We start from the raw sequence: 14,249 nt of genomic DNA on the forward strand, positions 1-14,249 counted from the left end.
CAGTAGGGATAATAAGTTTGATTTATCTATTAGTTATCTGTATAGTTGTCATTTAATATATTGGGGTATTTAATGTAACAGCTTCCCGGCAGGTGGAATTACTTGGGACTCATGTCCTTCAAGATGAGTGCCACATAACAATACACCTTCTGATGTGCAACAGCTGACATGGAATTGCCAGAAGAATGATGCTCATTAGTGACTTCCTAAAGTCTGACACTACTGATACACGCAACCCTTGGGAGGCACAATATTAGGCAGGATTGATGTTGTGAAGCTGCTGAAGTGAGCTGTAATTTGCACTGATTGTTTGATTGCGTCACAAACACGCACTGAACAGATGGCAGCACACAGCGCATTACAGAGCCATGCCGGCTTTTGGGGAATACATGCCCCCTCTGGCAAACTTCCACAACCACACACATTACCTGGACAGCACTCCAACATATGAGCAAAGGCATTGGTGCTGGTTGATGCAGCTTTTACCCCAGCAAAAGCAAACATGCAGTTTTGGGGACTAATATTCAGCACACATTGGAAGGAACAATGTGTCCAGCAGAATGCAGGAAAAAGTCCTACAATTGCAACGTTTCCATGGGGGGGGGCAGATGCCAGATTAATCTACACCCCCACTCTGACATGAACAGTGGCAGAGTATCTGCATTCTAGTCCTGAACTCATTTTCTCCCCAGACATAGAACAGAAACATAATTAGACGACATTCTTTGCTTTTATGTACAACGTTAGCTTGGAGAACACAGTGTTAACACTTTGTGCTGAGTCTTTTCCTCACAGGTCACAGATAGTCCTGTCCTGCAGGACAAATGTTAAGATGCTGAACTTTTAGGTGTGCCCAGAACTACAGCACAGCACAACCTACACTGCAAACTTTCCTCTTTTTATTTATCTTGTCATCCTTGCTCTTTTGTATCAAAGACCAAACCACCTCAACCTGCTGTCAGTTTATATGGGATTACAGCGTCAAAAGACCTTGGACTGCAGGACCTCAAAAATCTCACATGTGCTGGCAGAATGTGGTTTAAAAAACTGGTGCCCTAAATTTATCATTAACTATAGCAATAAAAATGGTAACAGATTATGCCAAGTGTCCAGTCTGCAAGCAAACTTTAAGTATTGCTGCTTTGGACAGATAGAGAGCACAGTAACTGCAGCTTCTTTCAGGGACTGGCAAAACTTAAACAGCAAAGTCAAAAAAGCTTCTAAAGCTTCCAGAGCAGACAATGGCCATAATAAAATGCTGCAGCATGTGCCAGGGCTTACTCCTTTTAGCAGGTAGCTTGGTGCACTTGATGTGTGCAGCACTGTAGGCACTTTCTAATGAGAAAGGAAAACCTGTGCTAAAGCCAGAGATAGTTTTGCTTTTGAAATTATAAATATATTAATCCACTTGTGACAAGTATTCATTTTAAGGAATAGACTGAACATTAATATAAACTCCAAACTCATTGAATCTCTTCTCCTGCTTCATCATTTTTATTATGGTAATGAAAAGTTTGCTCCTGCACCAAATCCTAATTTTTTTGATTTAAAAAGAAAGCTTTAATGTAAGTACATGTATTGTTGCAAAGTGCTGAGTAAGACACCAGGACTCATTTTCTACACGTTAACAAGGGGCAGTGTTGAGGAAGGAGTAGGGATGCCTTTAGAGGCCAGTCAAGTGTCATGTGGGAATTGCTTTTGAGTGCATTGGAGGAGTCCTAATTGTATTTTAAATTAAATTACTGATAAACCCTAACTCAGTCCTAGCTCTTTCCAGGCCTTTTTGAGTTAGTTTCTTGCTTTCTGAACCCTGGCTTTTGTAATCTTTCAACTGCAGTAAAGTTCAGCAGTGCCTCATGAAGCCAAACCAACCTCAAATGAAGCCAAACCAACTGAATTTCCTACTGACCTTTTACACAACAACAGTGGTGCTTCCCTGACAGGGAAGAAACTACTCAAGGGTCAAGCCAGGTGAAAACTGAGAGATACATACTTGTAATAATGAGTAACTGCTAAAGTCTATTGTTAGCACAGAATTAGCATATTCTTCCAGTATTCTGAGTTCAGTTCTATCAGACTTCTGCTGTAACTTGTGTATATTTTAACTAGTGTAAATTTTGATGCCTTAATCTGTAGTTCAGTGATAAAATAATTGATCAACTTTCCTGATGACTATCCTTTAAAAATTCTTTATAGATTAATAATTAAGGTATTTTCTTTGGACAAGCCAAAGAATCACCTGTGTTGCTATTTTAAAGATCCATAAAAGGGTAATTTTTTGCAAGTGAAGAAATTCCTGCTGGATTCTTAATACAAAAGGCCATGGCTTACTTTGGTCACTGATGGAACTAATTTGTTATAAAGATACTCATCTCCTCAGGAAAGGACTCTGCAGTAAAACAGAGAAGGTGGTCTAAGTACCTGCATTATCATTTGAATCAATGAGAGAAGCATTTAAAAATCAAGCTAAACCCTAGAAATCCTACCCAACCACGCTCAGGTTAAAGCCACAGGTGGCAAAGATGTTAAGCTGATAAATTTAGGTGGTCTTTTTGAAATGAATTGTTGGCCTTTGTCCACTTCCCATCTGACAAGTGTTCAGCTGCAGCATCATGACTCTCGTAGCTTTGTTGGCAGTCTCAGCAGAAAGGCCAAGGGTTGGATGGGTCATGGAGACTGAACTATCCTCTCACCTCTAGAGGTGGTCCCTCCAGGACAGAGATGAGGCACATGGGTGGGGGCAGCGTGGGGGAACTTGCACAGCTGCCGCCCATGCTGTATCTGCTCTGTGGGTAAATAGAGGGCTTCAGCCTCCAGTGGTGTCAATCCAGCACCTTTCACCAGCGCTAAATTAAAAAGAATATAAATAAATACCAAAAAAAAAAAAGGAAAAAAAAAGGATAGAGGTGCATTGGCAGAGCTGCACTTGTCATGTCTGCGAAGTACCTTGCTCCAGCCAGTGATACTGGTCTCATTTTCACAAGCATCAAATTCACCCAGTTAAAAAGCAAAACAAAAGGAAGAATCACCAAGGAGAAGAACACAGCTGCATTACACAGTGGAATTTAAGTGTAAGGGCTTTTTCTCATTAGGAACAGCTCAATTTCCAACAGCAGTGTTGTAATAACCAGGACAGTGACTGGCACACTGGGAAACACAGATTGCATCTGGGACCTTACTAGAAGTGAAATCCCATGAGTGGGTAATGTCTGAATGCTGTGCTCACCTAATTTAAAAGTGAACAGAACAGCAGAGAAGGAATGTTGTATCACAGGCTGTATAAATATTTTTCAAACTCATTACTTCTCTTACTGTTTCCCATTTGAAATCTGTCTGGGTCCCATCCCTGGGAGGTGCTGTTGGCTCACCCAGCAGCCCAGAGCTTTGGAGCATTCATCACGTTGGTTTCTAAGCAACAGTGAATAATACCGTAAAGAGGGAAGCTGGTGATGCTTTGCAGTCATCAGGCTCAGACAGACTGTTACAGCCTGTCACAGCCTGTCACTGTGAGCCTGTCGCTGGACTTCTAAAGTGGAAAACAGCATGAAACAGTACAGCACAAAGCCTTCAGATCCCCCCAAAGATTCACGTGCCAGCTGAGACACATCCACTTAGGGACGTCTTCCTAACATGATACCCTTCTCCTCAGTTCCATCTTCCCTCTCCTGTTATTCCAGTTTCACCTGGTTACTGTTTGTCATGATTTTCCTTCCAGCCTTTGGTAATTAGTGCAGCTATTTGCCTTTATTTGAAGATGTTCACTTCTCACCTTTCTACTCCATTTGATCCCTCAATTAAATCACCTTGCTGCATCTGTGTCATAACAACAGCCAGTCATTTAGGATTTTACTGGCAGATGGAGCAAAAAAGCCCCAAGACTGCTTGAGAGAAAGGACTCTTCTCCATATTCCCTTCTCCATCAGGAGACACAGAATTCCCCTGTATGGAAAAAGGGGTAAGATTTAAATATCAGCCTTTATCTCTGACTATGTCCTGGACACCTTCTTCAGATGCCTGTGAAAAGAGGTGTAGAACCTGCAACTGAGAATCCAAAATGAGAGGAAAAAACTGAAAACCTTCAAGAGAAGTTATGAAAGTCAGGAGATCACACGGAGTGGTTTTGCTTCAGCTGAGGAAGAAAATAATTATCAGTATCAATACCAGCTACTGTAACACAAAGGCAATATGAGTACCCCCAGAGTCTGCTTTCATATTTTTCCTTTCCAGAATTTCCCAGCAGGGAAGCCCTTCTTTATCTCCATTATTTAAAATTAATATCTTTCAACATTCATCCTATACATCTACTTTTGTATACATATGTTTCTGCTAAACTGCCTCAAGTCCTTTTTTGTCATAATGTCTTTAAGCTTGTAAAATTATTTCTTTGCCTTTGTCTTGATGATCTCTCTTTTAAATACTATACCAAGGACTTGTTTTCCTCTAGAGTGCCTGCCACAATTTTGTGGTGGAACAATGGAAATCATGATGAAATTCAACCGCCTGAAACCAGTATGTATTAGAGATACATTTGAAATATGGATGAAAAAAAGCTTAAATAGGGAATTAAACCATTTGTAGAGAAAAAGTATTGAAGAGGTATTTACATGTCCAAAAGAGAAACAGTGTTACAAGTCAATGTAGGTGGTGTTTCACCTGTAAGTCAGCAAGGTTGCCAGGTTTAGGGAACACCTGCAGATGCCCCCCCATCAGGACCTGTCCATGCTTACCTCGAGCGCTGGAAGGGGCAGAGTTAATCATCTGGGATGGTGCTGAGTGAGTGGAGCTCAGGCTGGAGGTGGAAGGACTAGCCTGGGATGAGGATAAAACAGAGACATTGGTGACTGAGCCTTGGTACCTGGGCTTAGGATAAACAAGCTGCAGGAGGCAGAGAAACCATCGAGGGAGACCTGAGCACATCACTGCCTTAGGGATTTACCTGTCTCGGATGAGCCAGGGCAGCCTCTGCCCAGCTTCACTGCAGGCCACTGTTAACCTGCACTCAGGACCGTGGGACTTGTTCCACCTCCCCAGACCAAGAGCAACACTAACTGCACATGTTCAGTGGGGCAGGTAAACAAAATGGGGCAAAAAATCTCATTTTCTGAAAGCAGCAGGGACCTTGGACTGCAGTACCACAGTCACTGTATAAACACAGGAGATTTCTTCCCAAAGTTAATCTAGTGAGTTACTGTCATATTTTTTGAACAATGTTAGAGGCTACCTATTCAGTTCTTTGAAAAAAATATCACAGATCCAAGCATGTGCACAGGTAAAGTGAACTGCTCCTAAGGAAAACCCTCTGGAACATGTCCCGTGCTGTTCCCAGCCACCGCTCCTGGCTGTGCTGGAGCTGTACCTGCATGTGGTACATATCCTCAGCAGTCTCCCCCACAGAGCTGTCTGTCAGGATAACCAGGTTTCCTGTTTCACTGGAGGTGTGCGACGACAGAGAGGATGAGGAGTGTCGGACCGAACCAAGCATGTTCAGTGGGCTGGAAAAGAAACAGACAGAGCAAGGGCATAATTATTTTTTAAACCTGTTTATGAAGCCTGATTTTTTTCCAAACTAGTAAGTACCTGCTGCTTTAGGTCACCTCTGTATGTCAAACACTTTTGAAAAGACCAAATAAGCTCAAACAAATCCATAAATGTAGGTAAATATGAAAGACATGACAAGAAGATTACAGGTAAAACAGAATAGTATGTATGATGTTGAATTTCAGAACCCCAACCCAGGGTAATGTCACATCATGACCTTGGGTGCATATTTGTTTTGTTTATAACAGAACACACTGAAACCACTCTCATTTTAAATGCTAAGATGAGTGGGAGCAGCTTAAAAAAAACATTCCAAAGGAATCCAAGTACAAGACACATAGGTCAAAATCCACTTTTCCTTATTGCATGCACTGGCCCTCAGCATTACAGTTGAAGGCAATTTTGCAGCTGACAGTAAATTAATACAGCCCAGCTGGTGTGCAGGCTGTACCCTGATCTCCCTCAGGGAATGAACTTTTCTTTGTCACTCTGAACCACACACACAAATACGTTGTACACTACAGCATTTCCCTAATTTGTCCTAAAAACTAAAAATGCCTTTCCAAAGTGAGGAATTTTGAGGAAAAAAATGTTATCCCCAGACACTGTTTATCAACTGCTAAGCCACAGGAGCAGCATAAGCTACTCAGTTTTAGTAGCATAAAAAATGTCACCATCCTGAATTCACGGACCAACTTTTCACAGCTTTTTGCGCCAGCCTTTAAAACCAGCTAAAATATAGTGACCCAATAAGAAAAATAAACACAGAAGAGCAATTAGCATTTTCAAATAAGCAATGTTGGCTGGATATAAAAACCACAATTTTGTCCTTGTAATGCCAATTTCTATCCTCTGTCATTATCTCAGATTTAATATATGGGCATTCTGTTTGAAAGAGCACCACAGGGTCATTTTTTGATGTACTGATCAAAACACCATGGCAGCCTTTCTTGTATTTGGCTTCTGATTTGGTCAGAATTATAAAAATAATGATGTTAACAATTTTGATCCTTCAAAATGGGTACATATTGAGTGGGGTTCTAAAACAAGCCATACAATTTTCCTTTCAAGGTAGGTAAGGACCCAGATATTTGCTGTTGGTGCAACAGAAGTAGGAGAGGTTGGGACCTCCGAAGTCAGATTGAATCTGGAGAACTGAGTGGCAGATCTGTGTTTCTGCCTCTACAGTAAGGAAAGTGATGGAGTCACACCTGGAGGTGTTCAGCATTTGCTGCAAGTTGGATTTCTCAACTTTCTTATTCCAATTCTCCAACTTCAATAATTAGCACTGAATGGAGACAAGAGGCATTTCTGCCTAAGCTCATGCTGCGCCTCCTGCAGTACTGCTAGCACTCCTTAGATCCCGGAACCTTGGTGGAACAGCGTGCAGAGCCCCTGGATGTTTGGGAAGAAGAGGGGGTTGGTTACCTGTGTCGATGCATCAGCTTGATGCTCTCTGGGCTCATGGGGCCGTGGGACACCAGCACATTGCTGCGGGGGGTGCTGGAGCCAGAACAGGCCGGGCTCAGCTTATCCAAACCAGGCAACTCCTGCAGAACAAACACACTTCAGCTAAGTCAGGCATGGAAAACTGCAAGTTTTCTTCATTCGTGCTACTTCCAGTTATGACACTTCTTTTGAAGACAACATCCAACACCTCCTGGTAATCTTCCTCTGTCTTACATAATTTTCTGCTATGTGAAATAGCAACTGAAAATTAAGCTTTACAATTGCTCTTTGATATGACAAAGAACATACAAATATTAACAATTCTTGCTGAAAGGCCAAGGTAACATATTTTCTACAACTGCCTTCTTGCACAAAAATCGAGAATTTCTTTGGTAATTTGGCAGTCCAGTAGGTTCAATCAATGCTGTACCTGCCCAGTTATTTTGTGAACCTTACTGCAACTGACAGATATTTAATCATATAATTCAAAAATGGAAAAGTGACTGTTGGCTTACATGGTACAGACTAGATCTCATCATCTGGAACTGATCTATCAGTTTCTTATGCAGGGGACGCATTTCGGGGTGTACAAATTTCTCATGGACTGCCAGACCCACTCCTAGGACATGTACCTGTGAAAAAGAAAATGCAAATTCAGAAACCCAAATAAATTGTGTCTAAGAGAGAGAACAGAAGTCTGTCCTGCAGTTCTGGCAATGTGCAAGGAATACGCCACTGTCCATTATAAGACTGCTGGTAATTATGTAAGCCTTGGAGCCCTGGCAAGTTCATACTACTCCAACAAGTACTTAAGTGTGAGACAAGTACATTTGTGTCATGTTTCATTGATTTTCTTAGAAGCTAACTGAAAAAAAAAACCCAAAAAACAAAAAACCAGCTAGATTCTCTCTGCAGAGTGAACAGCATTATGCCCTCACACAGATGATGCCCTGTGACAAAATCTCCTCCCAGTGCCAGGGACAGGGTCTGAGCTGCCAGCAGAGACTTCTAAAAGGAGTTTCTGATAATTGAGACGAACAGCAGCAGTCACTCCTCCTGTTCCTCATTAGTCACTTTTAAAGGTCACTTTTTCAAAGGTCAAACATATAATTTTAATGATTGAATGAGATTATATAAGGTCTCAGATGAAAGAAAATAGCAGTGATAGGAGGCTTAAGATGTATGTAATTCCCTACATGATCCAAAGTCTGTACAAACAATAACTAATTAATCTTCAAACATCTCCTGAGGATTGAAGGGAGATAAGCTTTATTTTACAGATGGGGAATCTGAAATGCAATTCAGTGATTTGTTGAAGAACAAGCCTAGTAGCTCTATTCAGATTTGGGCACATCGTTTATTGGGTATATCTTTCCAAACTTTCAGTTAAGAGGGATGTGATTATCTGATTTCATTCCCATCAAAGCATCCCAAGGCTTTATCTACCAAGATGTTTCAAGGAGACACTACAGGAAAATAAAACTGCAGATAATATAAATAGGCATTAAGTTTTCATATGTGTCTCTGCCACTTCAATCTCAAGCCTGACCTGTCCTGCCTCCGATTATCTTTGAAATTTGCTAGGAAGACATAGTTCCAAATGCCAAAAATGAATGGCAGGCTTGAAATGCAGCAAGATGTCTGTTGGAGAAAACAAAATTAATGTACTTTCAGCTGAGCTTCACCTCACATCCCATAAGGTGAGTGACTTGTCATAATGGCCTTGCCCACTTCCCTCGTTTTTTGTTTGAGTGTATTTAGCTCTCCTGTACCAAAAATCTTTGCTTCTGAATGAATCAGTTGGATCTGAAGTTTAGACTGACTGCTGATGAATCCAGACAACGTAGCAATGTTCTTCTGCACCTGAAAAATAGTACCTGTTCCTGCATGAGTTCCTTGAGCTGGGTGATCTTCTCTGCGTCTCCGGGGTGCTTTGTGATATAATCCTTATCAAAAAAGGCCTGCAGGAAGAAGGAAAAAATTAAGTGCCTTTTGCTTATGGGAAGGTGTTTCATCATATCTTGGAGTCAAAAGATGAAAGGAAAAGGTCCAAAAATCTTGGGAAAACAAAAAATATATTAAGGTAACAGCAGAGCTTAATTTTATTGTTTTTTAGCACTCTGGGATGCAGAGAAAATGGGCTTGGCAGCTGAAACGATTCTGTTGAATCATGACTCTGACCAAGTTTCCCCCTGTGACAGTGATGAGCAATACCGCTAAGCCTTGTATCTTCCAGTTATTTGAATTTTATAGTTTCCGTCACATAACTGCCTAAAGCTAAAGGAATTTAGGGAGTAAATTGGCAACTAACGTAAAGCCTGAAGAGCGTTCTCTCCCTGGCTCCATTGCGAAGACACATCCCCAATTCCTGAACCACTGCTGCAATTTTTCAGTATTTTACCCTAAACCTACCTTTTGCAATGCTCAGTTTAAGTAACAGCTTGCCAGAGATTATGCTGGATAACATGTTGTATTTAACATCATTTTACTTCTGCAGTGAGTCTGAAATTAGCCCATCAGCAAAGATAATGGTTCAGTAGCGTGAATTAGCGGTTCTTCCTGATTCCAGACCTAATCAGTTACCGCCAGTCCCACAGCTGCTATTGCAAAATGAATCTATAATGTAAGCAGTATTAAAAAAGCTGCTTCGCTGTTTTACCTGCCAAGTGAGGACTTCCAGGTAAGCCAAGTGTCATCTTAGAGAAACCCCACTGTTACCTGTACCCATTTCCATGTGAGATCCCAGCTCCACCCCTGGAGCCTCCTTACATGTGGCTATGCAAGCACTGATGCAGAATAACCGAGTAGGGGGTGTAACCCCATCTTTAGAGAATGCACGTGAGAATTCCTTATCCTATTAAGCCATACTGTAACTGAAACAGAAATGCAAATAAAACTGAGGAAGGGTGATAGTCAATGAGAAACAGAGCCTGGCTCACCTCCTGGTACCGCGCAATTCCCCCGTTAACGGCGGCATCAATCACTCCGTTCAGACACATGCTGAGAAGATTAATGTTGCCATGCATTTGTTTATGCTGGTACTGGCTTATCAGTGTCCTCAGCTCCTGGTTTTTGTTCTCAACCACTTGAATGGCATTTTCCAAAGGACTTACTTCAACCTCAAAGGCAATAAAATATACTTTATTTCCACGGTCACTTCACTGAGATTTATTATCTTCCTTGTAATAAAATGGTACTCCAGGATTGTTCAGTGAGCTCCCTTCACTTTTACTGCTTTGTAGAAAATTAGCTACATTAACAAACTCCTCTGTTGGCTGGATTTCAGGTCACTCAGTTGCAATAACAGATGTCTTTCTATATAGCGAAGACATGGCAGCAATGTAATTATTCCATCCTTTTGGCACTGTCTCCACTATACTGTTAGCTAATACAATTCCCCTGGTTACATTCAGCCATTGTTTAGATGAAGTGGTAGAAAAAGGATGTATTTAACCCTTGGTAAACACCATTTTAAACTGCAAGATTTCAGCCTAACAAGTTTTTAAGCTGCCTATCCCGTGTCCTCAGTAACTCATCATTTCAGCCCCCAATTATAGGAATTGTGAATGTTACCAGTTCTCTTCTCTCCACTTCAAACCAACGAGAGATCCCGGGCAAACTGTGAGTCAGGGTCAGAGTGGTGCGTTCAATCCACAAGCTCTGCAAGGAGTAATTGAGGCTGTGAGGAACAGTGAATCACAACCACATCCTCTGTACTCCTACTACAAGTGCAAAGGGGGCAAGGCTCAGAAAAGAATGCATTAACCTCCCAAGCATTAATTCTGTAGAAGGTCTTCCTGAAAGTCACTTAAACAACAAAACAGGAATTCAGTATGCTTGAAATAACACATTCAACATTTCTATTAATTTTTAAAACTCGTCCAATCACCAGTTGTGTCATGGGACCCAAAAAGACATTGTAGACCTATGTGTCAGTAATAAAAAAAAAGTCAAGCCAAACACACAGTGTCTCCGGGCACTAAAATAACACACCTTTAAATTGGACAATGCTTTAAGCAGCTCAGAACTCAGCAATATTCAATCAGACCATGGACTTAACCTGGTACTTGAGTTACTGTAGTACCTTTGGCTATCAAATCAGGATTACCTAAAAGGCTCCATCAGCATAAAAGACAGTATTCACCTTGAAGAGATGAACACTTAAACACAGCTTATTTGCTACTTCTACCTTAAATTCGTTCTCCTTGTCCTTGGGGCCCTTGTGGAAGGGTCTGTCGTAGCGGAACTTGCGGATGTTGTTGACGCGGTAAAAGCTCTTGATGCGATCAGGGACACGGTCCATTTGCAGCACGTCGATATTGTCAGGGATGGGAGTCACTGCATAGATCTGTAAATCTGGTAATTGTGCAGTCAAAGAAAGCTTTCTCCATGTGTTAGGAAAGACAAATAGGAAACAGCAACCACACAGGAGGCTCCATTTCCTGACAGTGACATTATGGTTCAAATCCTGCACAGAATCCACGCTGTTCTCTCAGAAGCCAAATAGTGCAGGTTCCATGACTAAGCTCTCCAAAGTCCCTGCAGTCCCCTGAAATGCGATGTGGTTCAGTCCTTAAATGCACTGAGCATTGTACTGGGTGTGCCAAATCCCAGTACAGGTGACCAGTGAGAAGAATGAGATTCAAAGCCTCGGGTATAAAAAGGTTCAACAGTTTTAAAGAAAGGGAAATTGCAAAAAAGTAAAATACCGATGTAAGAAAAACAAGCAGAGTGGAAAATATCAGGAATACTCCTAAGGACACACACTGTGCGTGATGCCAGTCTGTTGGTAAAGCATTAAAACATGGATATGACCAAGCGCAGCCCTTTCCCTTCCACATGGAACGTGACCTGCATTACTCCCTGAACAAAAATTCACCACTCTCCAACACCATGTCCCACAACAAACCAGTTACTGTCTGCTGCAGACAGGGTCTAGTTTTGTGCATACCCAGCTCTGCCTCTGTGCTCTGCCCCAGCTCCAGGAAGAGTTTTCCCTTTCTCAGAAGGATACACTGGGCATCACACTGCAATATGGAGTCATCAGGGTGGTTTGGGTGCTGCATTGCGATGGCTTGGGGGAACTCACTCAGCATCCTCTGCTGGAAGGCTTCCAGCCTCTCATAGTCGTGGCCCCGACACACATATTCTTTGTTCTGCAAGAAGGACAAGCCTAAATTAGTGTCCTTAAAAGTAAGTTAAATTCTATTAACTTCTATCTCACATCAAATGTTTCTTGAAAACCAAAGATAAATGACAGTGGCAATCTGCTAATGTGAGAGTCGATGTATTTTATCCCTTCCTTTTTATTTACAATTTATTTTATGAAGTAGTGATGAATGAGGAGACTATTCCACCGATCTCTGAACAGCACAATGCCTCTGATTCAGGCACACCCAGCATTCAGTCCTGTGGTCCCTTCTTACCTGCTTTTCAGAAAAGGCACTATATTTAACTGGACTATACTGAAATGTATCAACTAAAACTTATGTCACCAGCTTGGCTGTTCTACGCTGGGAAAGCTGCTGTCAAATACTATTTATACCAGATGGGTAAAAATCCTGAGGTTCTGATAGAACAGAGGGAAATATATGTTTATCATTTTATCAGTTCTCCTTAGAGAGAACTTGCAACAAACTATTCACAAAAATCACTGCTGTATTATCACAGCCATACAACCCAGCCCTGATGGTGTTGAACAATACATGCTCAGGAACTCCCCTGGCAATAGCACAGTAATACAGAAAAGCTTTACCAAGAATTCTCAATGGCCACTTAACAAATTCCCCTTCAGCCCTAAAAGCACTTTCCTCTTGATGAACAAAAGTTCATTTCTGCTAATAATGGAAAGCTGCATTTAGATGACTCTTGAGGCATTAAACCACTTGTGCAGAGTTCTTGGATGCTTTTTGAGCCATCTCCTAACTCCAAACAGCACGATACAGTATTTCTAAATTCCTTAGTGTCAGGAAGATTGTATTCCAGTGTCTTAACCCTCACACAAACCACAATTTTCATCAGTATTAGTATCTCCTAGTGCAAGACCAAGCAAAGCAGGCAAATTCTCTAATTTTGGTAGTTTAAGCTCTCATACCTAGAATAACTAGAATAACAGGGAGGGTTTTCACCTTCACAAAACAATTTACAAAATTAATAAACAAGAACAGTTTTTTATTTCTTGCATTTAGAGGCTGCAGTGTATTCAAGAATTTGTTTTTAATTGCTCTGGAAAGGGGATGTGGCCAAGCAATTCTTGATCTTGGTAGCAAAATCGAAGGGAAAGTAGCAAAACCAGATCATAAAACACAGGCAAGGAGTTCAGTTCTCTTTGGCTTTGCATTTCAACTTTATGGAAAGGATCTCCTGTTCTGGCTGTGACATGTGTCACTTTGTATGCATCAGTCACAGCAACCAGTGGACTGGGAGAAGAATCACATGATGAATCCTGACAGTTCAGTCTGTAATGCTCAAACTTTGCAGCTATTATTAAATTTGGAGTGAGCCCATGTTTGAAGGTGAATCTCTTCATGACACTGCTTTCTCTGTTTTAGCTTTTGATTGCAGCAATCTAGAGAACTAACTGTAAGCCTATAAATGAAGTTATTGTGTTTCTAAAAATAATGCCCTAAAAACACCTCAAAGCTAAATTTAATAAGACTTCAGACAGATGCCAGCACAAGATCTCAAAACATGGCTTGTCAGGCCTTACTTGAACTTCTGGTAGACGGAAGATATGGACAGTTTTAATTTAAATTTACTTATGTTGAAAGGCTAGAAATAGATGCAGAATTCATAGAAACATGAACAATGACTTTTCTACACAAAGGGTCTTCAAAAATCAAAGATACAGAAAGAAGTGGTTATTTTCTGTCTTAAGCTATACAGCAATAGCAAAATACATGAGAAAAGGGCTTGGAGTTATTTGATCACTTTCAATCACTCCTGTATCCATTTGAAGATTTTAAATCCATGTAAATCGTTTTCTTCTCTAGAATAGCTGCTTCCAATCTCTTTACAGTGTGATCCATGCTGATGTGACTGCTAATGGGCTTAGTCTGTGCTCCACAGTGTGTGTGCTGTATGGATCATTAGGGAGAGAAAGGAGGAGGATGACTTTTAATGAGATTGCTACATTAGTAATCTGCTATCAGAAGTACTGCTACCAAACATAATTGCAGAATTAACAAGGATTATAATTATGTACGCTTGTGTTCGCTGGTAATTTCTCCAGCCAAGGATCCACGTTGTTACAGCACTTTGCA

The 14,249-nt window shown here is 41.1% G+C and overlaps 1 protein-coding gene and 1 long non-coding RNA gene across 9 annotated transcripts in view; one reads left to right on the plus strand and one right to left on the minus strand.

The window, feature by feature from the left end:
* The window catches only part of LOC137480525 (uncharacterized), a 50,803-nt gene that overhangs the window by 13,953 nt on the left and 22,601 nt on the right, over positions 1-14,249 (plus strand). The gene's annotated exons all lie outside the window — the stretch shown is intronic.
* The window catches only part of DOCK3 (dedicator of cytokinesis 3), a 186,078-nt gene that overhangs the window by 10,855 nt on the left and 160,974 nt on the right, over positions 1-14,249 (minus strand). For 5 of the 8 annotated variants that reach the window (XM_068201612.1, XM_068201611.1, XM_068201610.1 and 2 more), the window contains 10 exons: positions 12,002-12,143; positions 11,177-11,343; positions 10,561-10,647; positions 9,927-10,106; positions 8,865-8,948; positions 7,503-7,619; positions 6,967-7,088; positions 5,357-5,492; positions 4,728-4,809; positions 2,694-2,846 (listed from right to left, as the gene is read on the minus strand). In XM_068201612.1, coding sequence (XP_068057713.1) covers positions 2,694-2,846; positions 4,728-4,809; positions 5,357-5,492; positions 6,967-7,088; positions 7,503-7,619; positions 8,865-8,948; positions 9,927-10,106; positions 10,561-10,647; positions 11,177-11,343; positions 12,002-12,143 — 1,270 coding nt within the window. The remainder of the gene's footprint in view (positions 1-2,693; positions 2,847-4,727; positions 4,810-5,356; positions 5,493-6,966; positions 7,089-7,502; positions 7,620-8,864; positions 8,949-9,926; positions 10,107-10,560; positions 10,648-11,176; positions 11,344-12,001; positions 12,144-14,249) is intronic. The other 3 variants (XM_068201615.1, XM_068201614.1, XM_068201616.1) reach the window with 1 other exon arrangement.

This window comes from Anomalospiza imberbis, chromosome 11 (assembly GCF_031753505.1).
Source record: "Anomalospiza imberbis isolate Cuckoo-Finch-1a 21T00152 chromosome 11, ASM3175350v1, whole genome shotgun sequence".
Taxonomy (NCBI): Eukaryota; Metazoa; Chordata; class Aves; order Passeriformes; family Viduidae; genus Anomalospiza; species Anomalospiza imberbis.